Source organism: Hyla sarda, chromosome 11, assembly GCF_029499605.1.
Source record: "Hyla sarda isolate aHylSar1 chromosome 11, aHylSar1.hap1, whole genome shotgun sequence".
NCBI classification, from domain to species: domain Eukaryota; kingdom Metazoa; phylum Chordata; class Amphibia; order Anura; family Hylidae; genus Hyla; species Hyla sarda.
The window spans coordinates 60,311,030-60,325,169 of record NC_079199.1 but is presented as its reverse complement, the minus strand read 5'-3'; the positions used below and the strand labels follow the sequence as shown (position 1 = coordinate 60,325,169).

Here is a 14,140-nt window from a genome sequence, read left to right as displayed (position 1 = left end):
AAGCTCAAATATTTAGCAATATATGCTACCTGAGTGTGCTGCGACTTCTTTGGAGTTTATATCGATGGACACGGTCTGCGACTGGGACCACAGTCATCGCTTGCACCCCTGTTTACTCCAGCTGTATCCCTGAGGTTGTGCTGCCTACCCTGTGTGTGTGTGTGTGTGTGTGTATGTATGTGTGTATATATATATATATATATATATATATATATATACACACATACACACACACTATTGCTTGCATGCACACATACATAAACAGACCTGCACAATTTGCTCATGATCACTATGTGAATTGCACTCAGTAAACCCAATATGTAGTATCATGCAAGTTTAAAACAATAAATCAGAACAATCTGTATTTGAATCTAAACTATCAGTAGGTAGCCATTTGCCCCTTTAAAATGCGACACAAATGGGTCTGACTGAGACTAAACGAATGAGTAAATGAAATAAAAATACAGCATGAAGGAAGAAGAAATAAACTCTTAGGGGGACATTTATCATTGTTGCTTTGGTAAGCAAGTTCTGTGGGCATTTTTTTTTTGCTTCAGTTTTGCTTATGTATGGCACATTTATCATACTATCACAGGGGGGGGGGTTGATAAATTTGGCTTAAATAAGCAAAAACCAATAAATCACTTTTGAATACCATTTTTTAGCACACATAAGCAAAAACCAATAAATGACTTCAGAACACCAATTTGCAGCTTAGAATTATATATATATATAATATGTGTGTGTGTGTGTGTGTTAAATTTTTTTACGGTGACCAGTGTTTTTTTTTATTTATTTTTTTGTCTAATGTTAAAATGGTTAACGAGGGCTTTTGAGGGAGTGTTTTTTTGGAATACATTTTTTTTTAAACGTATTGTGTTTTTTTATTTTTTTATTTACTTTTACAGGCTTAGTAGTGGGAGAGGGAGTCCATTACTAAGCCAGGCTTAGTATTAGCCACAAAAACAGCTAGCGCTAACCCCCAATTATTACCCCGGTAACCACCACCACAGGGGTGCTGAGAGGAGTCGGTGCCAACAGGCCCAGTGCTTCAAAAATGGCGCACCACGGCCTTGGTGGTAACAGACTGGCGTTATTTAGGCTGGGGAGGGCCAGTAACATTGGTCCTCTCCCACCCTGCTAACGTCAGGCTGTTGCTGCTTGGTTGGTATTTGGCTGAGAATAAATATAGGGGGAACCTTATGCTTTTTTTTTTTTTTTTTGCATAAATAATTAAATATTTAAAAAAATTAACGCATAGAGTTCCCTCTATTTTTATTTTCAGCCAAATGTGGCGGTGGGTACTGGGGTAATAATTGGGGGTTAGCGCTAGCTGTTTTTGTGGCTAATGTTAAGCCCCAGCTTAGTAATGGACTCCGTCTGTAAGACAGCTTCAACTACTAAGCCTGGCAATTAAATGAAAAAAATATATAAAAATAATAAATAAAAAAAATGTATTCCAAAAAAACACTCCCCCCCCCCCCCCCCACAAGCCTGCATTAACAATTTTATTAACGTTAAACAGAAAGAAAAAAAAGCTGATCATCGATGCAGTCCACCGAATCCGAAGTAGTCCACAGGATACATGGGTCTGAAATGAGAAAAAAAACAAGTAAAATAGGTTAATACATTTATTGTCATCCGCCAGCGCATCTCCCGTGTCGCACAACTACAACTCCCAGCACGCCCTTACAGTAAGGACATGCTGGGAGTTGTAGTCATGTGGCGCGGGAGATGTGCAGGTGAGTGACAAACTTGTCACCTGACAACACCCCCCCCCCCCCCCCAGCAGCATGACTACACAGACTACACATGGGCACAGTCACAGTAAGGGCATGCTGGGAGTTGTAATAGTGCGGCAGAGGGCAGGTGACAAGCTTGTCACCCGCCCCACAACTCCCAGCAGGGCAAGCTGGGAGTTGTAGTTGTGCAACAGAGGGCAGGTGACAAGTTTGTCATACGCCCCCCGCCTCACAACTACAACTCCCAGCAAGTCCTTACTGTAAGGACATGCTGGGAGTTGTAGTTGTGCAAGCCAGGGAATTGAGCGGTAATGCGCTCCACTGCCTGGCCGGTGGTGATCAGAAAATCACTGTAATTTCAGACTTCCCGCTGGGAAGTAACCGGCGAGAAATTTGAAATGACAGTAAACTCCACAGCGCCATAGCAAAGGGAGCCCGAGCTGCCATGACACTGCAGCTGGGGGATGTGCAGGAGCCATCCCTGCCATCCCTCCATGTTTACCGCAGCACTGAGGGATGGCAGGGGCGGCTCCTGCACATCTCCCAGCCCATCTGCAGGAGTCCCGGGCAGCTGCAGAGGGATGCCAGCCCTTGCTCCTTTTAACATATAACAGAGCTGCGGAGTTTTAGTCCCTACTGTAATATCAAATTTCGCGCCTGGTCCCGTAATTGGCTGCTCGGTCCCGGCCAATCACGGGACTCAGCGGGAAATGTGAAATTACATTAGGGACTCCAAAAACTCTGCAGCGCTGATGTATGTTAAAGGAGCCTGGGCTGGCATCACTCTGAAGCTGCCAGGGCTACATCTGATTCTATCCCAGCTACCCTCACTTAATGACAGGGGCACTGATTTACATCCCCCCCCCCTTGTCTCCTACCCGCCCACACCACACATCTCCCGCCCGCCGTAAATCAGTAAAGAAGAAATATAAGCAAGGTTCAAGCTGGTGTAGATTCCTGGAGCTTTTTAATCAGATGCGCCTAGATCTGCAACAGTCGCAGTTGATAAATCAGGGTGCACTGGAAAGTGAAAAAACGTCTACGTGAGCAAGATGTCAAAATGAGCGATGGGATGTAAACAAAGAAAAGTTGCTAATAAGCGGAGTTGCGCCAAATATACGTGAAAATAAGCTCTACAAACTATGGTAAATCTGGGCCTTAATGTATATGGCTGAGGAATTATATAAAATAAATAGACAAAAGCTGTTATCATTAAAGCCGCTAATCTAAAACATTAGGGTGACTGACTAACCAGAGAATCATTAACAAAAAAATAAGAGTCATAGGGATCAGAACAGTACAATTTAATATTTTTGTATAGTTCCCCCACATTAGGTTGGCAGCATAGTTCCCCCACATTAGGTTGGCAGTATAGTTCCCCCACATTAGAATGTAGTTCCCCACATTAGGCTGTAGTTCCCCCCACATTAGGCTGGCAGTATAGTTCCCCCACATTAGGTTGTAGTTCCCCCACATTAGGTTGGCAGTATATTTCTCCCTCATTAGGTTGTAGTTCCCCCACATTAGATTGGCAGCATAGTTCCCCCACATTAAGCTGGCAGTATAGGTTGTAGTTCCCCCAAATTTGGTTGGCAGTGTAGTTCCCCCACATTAGCTTGGCAATATAGTTCCCCCACATTAGGTTGGCAGTATAGTTCCCCCACATTAGGTGTGCAGTATAGTTCCCCCACATTAGGTGTGCAGAATAGTTCACCCACATTAGGTGTGCAGTATAGTTCCCCCACATTAGGTGCAGTATAGCTCCCCCACAGACATATAGCCTTCAGCCATATACAGTGTATGGCTGGAGGCTGTATGCCTGTGTACTGCCCCAATTCAGTGCTCCGACCACCGCTCCTCCGGTCAGGGCTGCAGCAAGGAGGTGATAGAGCCTCAGGCACACCCTGCATGCACGCCTATGGCTGCTGGAGACTCGGCCGTCTCACAAGTTTGCAGCGCGGATGATGGTGGGCTCCGGTTAAGTGGACTGCAGCGCTTCTCCTGTGCCCGGCAGTTGCAGATACCGGCAGCGTCCTCGTGTCAGGATGACGCAAACTGTCATAGGCTGATTGACAAGTTAGGTAAGTTTTGGTAGATATAGTCTGAAATTGTGCTGTATCCAATTGTAAGAATTGGTGGTGGTCATAGGACCTTTCTGGATCAGAGTTTCAGGATGTTGTTCTACAAGGTGCCCAGACTCAAGACTTGTATGAACGTTTTATGGTTTATCACTTTAGAGTTAATGTAAGCATCTAAGAATGTTCGTGTAATGTAAACCAGACATAAATATGAAATTATTAAAAATACCTTATTGAGTTGCTTGTCCACACTTTACGATGGGCTTTGGAGATGGCAAATTTTTCACTTGCATGCTTGAATATTACTAACAGATTCACATTTCCTTCCACTCTCATGATTTAATACTTCAGTACTATTTCCCTTTTTAAAATCTCTGGCACACTCTGCCTTCTCTAGTGATTGCCACTCCACTGCTTTTCCAAGCCCCTACAGTCTTATAATTCATCCCGTTCCTCTTCTGAGGTTATTTTATTTTATTAGAATCATATTGTTACAACATGTTCTGGCAGTGTTGCAACCTACACGTAAATAGCATTTGAAGTGTGCTGTAGAGAGATGTTCTTAGACAGATGGCATGCAAGTGGAGAAGATGCTGATCTTTACAATTGTGAAACATGCATATCATGCTCAAGCACCTTGTAGCAGTTTGTTGGAAGTACAAGTTACTGAAGAACCTGTTCATGTAGTTCCAGGTCCTGCTAAGCAACTGTCAGGGAATAGTTTATTTTGTGGAGTTTCTGATCTCCTTGCCAGAAAAACAGAGAAATGTTCTTAGATTGAGAAAGGCAGCATGATGGTGCTAGAAGAAGCCATCCCACCTCTAAAGCCCTCCCCCCCCCCCTCTTACATAAATGATATTTTACAACTTCAAGGTGTGGTCTGCTGTATAAGTCTACTTAAATAAAATAAAAATATTTAGAGTGCATTCTGTGTAAATAGATAGCTGGGACCCTCATCTATAAGTGGAGGTTGGCTATAAAGAACAGCATTGATCCTGGAGGTACATGTGACTCATCTAGGCATTAAATGGACAGACCATTGATTTTAGTGGAAAAGTCCCTTTGGCATATCAGGGAAAAAGATTGCACAAAGCTGTATTCCATGAGTAAGCCTTGTCAAAATGAAAACCTAGGTAGCAAAAAATAAATAAAAATAAAAAATTATAATAAAATAAACATTTAGAATGTTTTTATTTATGACTTTAAAAGAACCTTGTGCAAAAATCACCAGTAACTTATCTCAGGGGCAAACTGGATAGGCCTCTTGGTCTTTTTGTACTCTTGAAATGATATGTCATGTCAATGAAAGTTAAGAACAGGTGAACCCATCCTAGTTCCTGGTGGCCATAAAAGCTATGTGTAGGAAATCATGGTCACACCTGTTATATACATAATACTTGTCTGTTGGGATATTTTTTTATATAAATTACTTGCAGCAACCAGAAAGTACATACATTACAGTGAAAACATATATGTACACAGAGCACTCCCTTGTGTAGATCCCTCAATAATGTGAGTGTGATATAACAATATTAGAATTACTCCCCTATTATTGTTGTGCAATGAATGGCACAACTCGTGAAACAGCAGGAAAATGGTTCTCCAGTCAACCACACCAGGGCTGCAGCTCCACCCAGATACACGAGCAGACAATAGAAACAATCCACCACACTTTCTTCCTGGGTAAAAATGGGTGCTACCCTTTAAAAAAAACTTAAAATTAGCAAAAGTATAATGTAAAAAGGTTTAAGTTTGCACCCATTTTTGAATTGTTTCTATACATTACAGTGAGAATTATGAATTTTCAATGACAGTGTGGTACTCTAGTGACACTTTTTAACCACTGCTGATTTTTCAACTATGTTTTTCAGTTTTTTGTGGAGGTTTTTCACATCGAAAACAATAGACATCCAAGTACAAACATGATTCCTTCAGTAATGTACTTATTTATAAAATTTTGGAAGTTCTTGTAGTGGAGTAAAAAGTATTGGAGGGGTCTCCTTTGCCCCAGCATGCATTGCTCCTGGCTGATCAAATAGCTATATGTCATTTGACATCCAAAGTTTGCATAACTTGAATTGTGTGATGCCACGATTATATAAGTTTTAGTAAATGTTGATCATGGCTGTGTGGGAATTTTTGCATGATTATGTGTCAACTCTAATCTCTATTAAAAGCACGGTCAATCCAAAGCAAACCTATACAACATTTTCTTCAGACACATCATACTAAACATTGTGCTTTTAATCCATTTTTATTTATTTTATTTTTCAAAAATATCAATTTTCTAAAGTGATGTTTAATTATTGCTTTAAAGGGGTACTTCCCTGGAATATATATATTTTTTTAAATCAACTGGTGCCAGAAAGTTAAACAGATTTCTAATTTCTATAAAAACAAATCTTAATTTTTCCAGTACCAGCTGCTGTATACCACAGAGGAAGTTCTTTTCTTTTTGAATCTCATTTCTGTCTTACCACAGTGCTCTCTGCTAATACCTTTGTCTATTTTAGGAACTGTTCGGAGTAGGAGAGGTTTGCTATAGAGATTTGCTCCTACTCTGGACAGTTCCTAAAATGAGCAGAGGTGTCAGCAGAGAGCACTGTGGTCAGACAGAAAGGAAATTCAAAAAGAAAAGAACTTCCTCTGGAACATACAGCAGCTGATAAGTACTGGAAGGGTTAAGATTTTTAAATAGAAGTCATTTGCAAATCTGTTTAACTTTCTGACACCAGTTGATTAAAAAAAAATGTTTTCCAATGGAGTACCCCTTTAAAAAAGGTCCTTTAAAAACAATACAAAAAACTTTATACTGTTCAAAAGGAACATTTAATGAGATAGATACACAATAGACCACCATGTAGCTCATGCATTTAATGCTAGCATAAAGAAATGTATGATATTTTGTATAGGCTCATACATGATATATAACTTGGTGATAAGAAGCATAAGGAACATCAGTACTCTTGGTTCATTCTTAGTGGCAACAACATGAATACTGGCTTTTAAAGCAATGTCAAAAGCCAGTATTACTCAGAAAATATGATTCTATTCAGCTTGGCGTACTTGGTGCCGACCAAAGATTTAATAGCTGATGGCAGGAGCCTAATGCCAATGGACTGAAGAAATTTGATCAGTTATGATCAGTTTGGAGGAACAGAACAAGTTGTGCACTGGACACGAATACAGGAAGGGCCAGTATTATCATGTAAATTTTCTTCCAAATTTCATTTAAAACAAAATAATATGCCTAAAAGCTAATTCATCTTTGCTGTGTTCTTATGAGGCCAGACAAGGTTTTGGGACTGCCAATGAGGAAGTCAACAGCACCCTCACAGTGTTGCACATACTTGGCAAAACTCCAAATTGAACAAGACATTGGGACTTAACTTTCATGGTGTGGCAGCAGGATATTAGTTTTAATCCTATGACAACTTAGTAGCCCAATCAGGATATTAATTTCATATGGATATATCGATCAGGATACAGATTTTCCTGAAGTCCTATGCAAGTCAATTGGGTTTCAGGCAATTCTGTATCCTGATCGCTTTAGGAGATTTAAAAAGATATCCTGCTGCCACATAATCATCAGCGTAACATATTAAAGGGGTTATCCAGCGCTTAAAAAAACAGAACTGATTTCTTTAAAAATTTACATCTACATCTTAAATATCGCATTTGTCTGCAGGTTGCAACTGATAAAAGTCTTATACTCTTGAATATTTTGAGGTTCATGATGGAGGGACTTCTTACCCTTATCTTTACAAAAAAAAAAAAAAAAAAAGGGATATTTGTGTTCTTGGAAAATGACACATTACATAAAAATGATGTTGACTGTCCTTGGTGTAAGTCATGGGCTTTGAATATCTGTAGCCTTGTCTCACCATCTTGGACATCCTCCTTCATCATTCGTCATTTTAGGATTTATTTTTGTAAAGGGCCTTGTTACTACTCTCAAAATGGTGCATCCAGTCAAGATGGCAGTGTCTTTCTCAGCTTCTTTCAGCCTTTCTAAGCCTTTTCTCCCTAATGATCTCATGTCTGAACCTATATACTATAGTCATGGGTGTATATATGATAATTGAAGGTGTGTCCATTATTATGGAGTGTTCACACATACATATATATGGATCATTACCAGTACAATCCTCCTCATTTATAGACTGGCATAGTATACATAAGATTGTGGGTGTAGCCTTTCTTGATTGTATGCTACTTGTGCATCACTGTGTGATAGAAAAAGTGGAGAGATTTTTCCGCAGCAACCAATCACAGCTCAGCTAACGAGCTCTGGTAAAGTGAAAGCTGAGCTGTGATTGGTTACTGTGGGAAAATCTCCCCACTTTTTCCATCACACATTTGATAAATCTGGGCCATAGTTAACTTTTTGACCAATATCCCCACCCTCCATGTGTACTGAAACATTGTTGTACTGTGTCAGGTTCTAAATATAAAAAAAAACACACAGAAAAACAGCCAGCATATGTTACTAATACACAGGTGCACACCACAATGACAAATACAAAGTATACAAATAGAAGGTTGCAGCAGCACTCTTGGTCAAAAAAATGTATGTTCTTAGGGCATTTTTGGGTCAAAACGTGTCCCCCATCCACCATGTGGAGGTGGCTTTACTTTGGGTGGGACACTAACAAGCTCACTCTACTCACTCTGCTGGGCATATAGCCTCTGACTGGGTGACATGCAGGATCCACTATCAGTTTAAAAACCTCCTGTGAACAGGGAGGGGTGCATGGCTATGGAGGGTTTCCACTTCACTTGCATTGCATTGCAAAAAACAGACAATTTATAGATATATCCAACAATGTAACTTGTACATGATATCAATTAAGCATTATACACTCAAATCTTTGATATTGTACATTGAAAAATATAATATTTCATAACATCTAACCGTAACTTAGTTCTAGTGAAGTGATTGAAGCCAAGTTGTCATGACACACACAACCTGTGGACAGGTGTGGTAATGTTTCTAGTAGAGAATAGTTCTGTTTTTCTATTGCTGGATAACCTCATTTAAGTAAAAGCATATCTGGATGCAATTATTTAAAGCAAACCTGCTAGGTGACAAGATAGACAGAGAGATTCTGAATTCTTTCATATTAGGTTTAACCTCTTAAGGACGCAGGGCGTATGGATACGCCCTGCATCCCGAGTCCTTAAGGACGCAGGGCGTATCCATACGCCCGTGGGAATTCCGGTCCCCACCACTAGCCGGTTGGGGACCGGAGCCGGATGCCTGCTGAAATCGTTTAGCAGGCATCCCGGCATATCGCCCAGGGGGGTCATTATGCCCCCCCATGTCGGCGATCGCAGCAGATCGCTGGACAATTCAGTCCAGCGATCTGCGGCGATTCCGGGTCAATCGGGTCTCCAGTGACCCGGTGACCCGGAATTACTGGCTGTTCGGGGCCGTCTCTGACGGCCCCGAACAGCCAGAGCCTGCAGGGGTGAGGTGGCACTGGTGCCACCTCACGATCGCCCTGATTCGTCGGCCGGATTACCGGCCGACCAATCAGGGCGTCTGCTGCGGGCGTCACTCCCGCACCCGTTCCGCCCCTATTCCGGAGGACGTGAGCGGGTGCGGGAAGACGACCCCGGGTGCTGGGGACCCCGATCCCCGGCGTCAATGTTGGGATCGGGGCCCCAGGAGCGACGGCGGCGGCGAGGGACAGCCTGCGATGGAGCAGCAGCAGGAGGTGAGTTACAGCCTCCTGCTGTTGCTTAGCAACAGCTCCCAGCATGCAAAAAGGGCATGCTGGGAGCTGTAGTTATGCAACAGCAGGAGGCAGACCACCACAACTCCCAGCATTCCCTTATGGGCATGCTGGGACTTATGGTTTTGCAACAGCTGGAGGCACATTTTTTCTATGGAAAAGTGTACCTTCAGCTGTTGTATAACTACAACTCCCAGCTTGCACAAACAGCTAAAGTGCATGCTTGGAGTTGTAGTGGTGCATCTGCTGGTTGCATAACTACAACTCCCAGCATGCCCGTTGGCTGTCGGTGACTGCTGAGAGTTGTAGTTTTGCAACAGCTGAAGGCACACTGGTTGTGAAACTTAGAGTTTTTTTTTTTTACCTAACTCAGTGTTTCACGACCGGTGTGCCTCCAGCTGTTGCAAACTACAACTCCCAGCAGTCACCTTACACCATGCACCGTACATGCTGGGAGTTGTAGTTTTGCAACAGCTGGAGGCACACTGGTTTTGAAACACTGAGTAAGGTCACAAACTCCGTGATACATAACCAGTGTGCCTACAGCTGTTGCAAAACTAAAACTCTCAGCATGTACAGTCTGTCAGCGCATGCTGGGACTTGTAGTTTTGCAACAGCTGGATGTCCCCCCCAATGTGAATGTACAGGGTACACTCACATGGGCGGAGGCTTACAGTAAGTATCGGGCTGCAAGTTTGAGCTGCAGCAAATTTTCTGCAACAGCTCAAACTGCCAGCGAGAAACTACTGTGAACCCCCCCCGCCCGTGCGACTGTACCCTAAAAACACTACACTACACTACCACAAAAAATAGAATAAAAAGTAAAAAACGCTACACATACACATACCCCTACACAGCCCCCCTCCCCTCCCCAATAAAAATGAAAAACGTCTGGTACGCCACGGTTTCCAAAACGGAGCCTCCAGCTGTTGCAAAACAACAACTCCCAGTATTGTCGGACAGCCGTTGACTGTCCAGGCATGCTGGGAGTTTTGCAACAGCTGGAGGCACCCTGTTTGGGAATCACTGGCGTAGAATACCCCTATGTCCACCCCTATGCAATCCCTAATTCAGGCCTCAAATGCGCATGGCGCTCTCACTTTGAAGCCCTGTCGTATTTCAAGGCAACAGTTAAGGGTCACATATGGGGTATCGCCGTACTCGGGAGAAATTGGGCTTCAAATTTTGGGGGGTATTTTCTGCTTTTACCCTTTTTAAAAATGTAATTTTTTTGGGAAAAGAAGCATTTTAGGTAAATTTTTTTTATTTTTTTTTACATATGCAATAGTCGTGAAACGCCTGTGGGGTATTAAGGTTCACTTAACCCCTTTTTACATTCCCCGAGGGCTCTAGTTTCCAAAATGGTATGCCATGTGGGCTTTTTTTGCGGTCCTGGCACCATAGGGGCTTCCTAAATGCGGCATGCCCCCAGAGCAAAATTTGCTTTCAAAAAGCCAAATGTGACTCCTTCTCTTCTGAGACCTGTAGTGCGCCAACAGAGCACTTTTCACCCCCATATGGGGTGTTTTCTGAATCGGAAGAAATTGGGCTTCAAATTTTGGGGGGTATTTTCTGCTATTACCCTTTTTAAAAATGTAAAACTTTAGGGAAACCAAGCATTTTAGGTTAAAAATGTATTTATTTTTTTACATATGCAAAAGTCGTGAATCACCTGTGAGGTATTAAGGTTCACATTACCCCTTGTTACGTTCCCCGAGGGGTCTAGTTTCCAAAATGGTATGCCATGTGGGTTTTTTTGCTGTTCTGGCACCATAGGGGCTTCCTAAAGGTGACATGCCCCCCAAAAACCATTTGACGCTCCTTCCCTTCTAAACCCTCTACTGCGCCCGCCGAACACTTTACATAGACATATGAGGTATGTGCTTACTCGAGAGAAATTGGGTTTCAAATACAAGTAAAAATGATCTCCTTTTTACCCCTTGCGAAAATTCAAAAATTGGGTCTACAAGAACATGCGAGTGTAAAAAATGAAGATTGTGAATTTTCTCCTTCACTTTGCTGCTATTCCTGTGAAACCCGTAAAGGGTTAAAACGCTTAATGAATGTCATTTTGAATACTTTCGGGGGTGCAGTTTTTATAATGGGGTCATTTATGGGGTATTTCTAATATGAAGACCCTTCAAATCCACTTCAAACCTGAACTGGTCCCTGAAAAAAAGCGAGTTTCAAAATTTTGTGAAAAATTGGAAAATTGCTGCGGAACTTTGAAGCCCTCTGGTGTCTTCCAAAAGTAAAAACTCATCAATTTTATGATGCAAATATAAAGTAGACATATTGTATATGTGAATAAAAAAAAAATATTTGGAATATCCATTTTCCTTACAAGCAGAGAGCTTCAAAGTTAGAAAAATACAAAATTTTCAAAATTTTCATCAAATTTTGGGATTTTTCACCAAGAAAGGATGCAAGTTACCATAAAATTTTACCACTACGTTAAAGTAGAATATGTCACGAAAAAACAATCTCGGAATCAGAATGATAACTAAAAGCATTCCAGAGTTATTAATGTTTAAAGTGACAGTGGTCAGATTTGCAAAAAATGGCCGAGTCCTTAGGGTGAAAAAGGGCTCAGTCCTTAAGGGGTTAAGTGACTTTGGAGCAGGAATTCTGAGTGAAAAATTATAATTTGTAGGGGAGTCATTGAGGGTACAAATTACTCCACCCACCTCTAATTATTGACAGCTTTCTCTCTATCAGTTTGTGAATGGGCAATGTTGGTCAATGGTCAATCATTCTGAGTGGGTGGAGTAAGCAAGACTCACTGTCTGGTCAAAATTTACTCTTTTTACTAATAAATCCTACTTCAAATCACATAAAATTATATATCACAGATTTCAGCTTGTTCTTCAATGTATATTCTGCTCTCAACTAGTGCAGTATAAATCATTTGAAAGTTACTCCTTAAAGGGTACCTTTCATCAAAGAAAACTTTTTATATATTATAGATTAATGTATGCAGAAAAACTTTCCAATAGCATATTATAAAAAATAAAAAAATTGCTTCTATTACATTTTCCACTTTGAAAAAATGACCACTAAGGGTCTCCTTACCAGTCCTGTCTGCAAGCCTTTTTGACAGATTTCAGACTCATGCTGGAGTTCTAAATCTTAGTCTGCAGCCGGGACACAGACAAGCTCAGCACTGCTCCTCAGCAGGGAGCAGTGCTGAGCTTGTCTGTGTCCCGGCTGCAGTCTGAGATTTAGGACTCCAGCATGAGTCTGAAATCTATTTAAAAAAAAAAAAAAAAAGGGCTTGCGGCCAGGACCGGTAGGGAGATCCCTAGTGGTCATTTTTTTCAGAGTGGAAAATTAAATAGAAAGAAGCATTTTTTTTTATAACATGCTATTGGAAAGTTATTCTGCATACATTAATCTATAATATATCAAAAGTTTTTTGTGATGAAAGGTACCCTTTCTGTGGATACTGCCCTGTCCATAAAAATGCTTTATTTCTGTTTCAGCAGACCATAGAAGCTTTATTCCACATGACTTCATGGTCTAAAACATTTTCTATTGGCAAATTGTGGGCAAGATTTTTTTTTTTTTTTAGCTTGCTTTTTCTTAGCTGTTTAATGCACCCAAGCAACATTGACCTGCAGTGTCTCCCATGTCAACCACACATGGCGCACCAATTTGTATCAGAAGTAGTGGGTGGTGATGTGGATCATCCAGCAACAGTATTAGATTTTGAACCAATCATTAATTTTATTATTTTATAATATCTATATATTTTCTTTTTTCAGTCAAAGACGAATATAAAACTGAAGAGAATAATTTAAGTAAAGCACACATCAGGTATGTTTTAATATTGTTCCTTGTGCTCAAATAAGTTTTCATTTTGCTTTCCCTTTAATAGAAACTGTGAGACCTTTGTTTGTGAAGTCTTAACAAAAATTTCAAAATTCTGATAACCTGGATAATAATGCCTAATCACAGAAGGAAAATGATTGACATCACAGAGTCTCATAAGTCCTAAACGATTGCAGTCTCAAGGTCTCAGTGAAGCTAGATTTCCAGAGTTACTGTATGTGCATATACTTTATTAATTAGTAAATCAGAATATCAGTAGAATATCAGTTTACAGTTGAATTCATATACTGCTCAATCTGTATGGATCCAAGACAATTCTAATTACTTCATGTACAATTCTGTTCATTCTCCGCTATACTAAGCGCAATGCTCAATGCAATGCTCAATGATAAACAGCTATTTGTGTAGAAGTGTGCATAAAGAGAACTGTCAGACATGGAGTATAGAATGAGCAAAGGTTTACATGAATAAATGACAAATTATACTGAGACTTTTCCCAAAACTGTATATCAATCTGCCAAGCCTAAAGCCATTAACCTAAATATTCTTTATCAGGACTTTTGCTTAAAGAGAACTTGTCATATTAAAAATGCAGTCGAATCAGCAGGCAATCCTAATCAAAAATTGACAGACTTCCCTGTATAAGTGTACAAACAAAAACACTGTCAGTCACTGGTTAGGACCACCCTCTTAACTCATTAGTCATAAATGTGTAGATGTTTAACTCAATGAACTACAGGTTCTACCAAGG

General features: G+C 40.9%; 1 protein-coding gene across 3 annotated transcripts in view; it reads left to right on the top strand.

Annotated features, from left to right (window-relative positions):
• FMN1 (formin 1) overlaps positions 1 to 14,140 on the top strand; it is a 529,863-nt gene that overhangs the window by 474,517 nt on the left and 41,206 nt on the right. For all 3 annotated transcript variants that reach the window (XM_056545728.1, XM_056545726.1, XM_056545727.1), the window contains exon 16: positions 13,323 to 13,374. In XM_056545728.1, the coding sequence (XP_056401703.1) occupies positions 13,323 to 13,374 (52 nt within the window). The remainder of the gene's footprint in view (positions 1 to 13,322; positions 13,375 to 14,140) is intronic.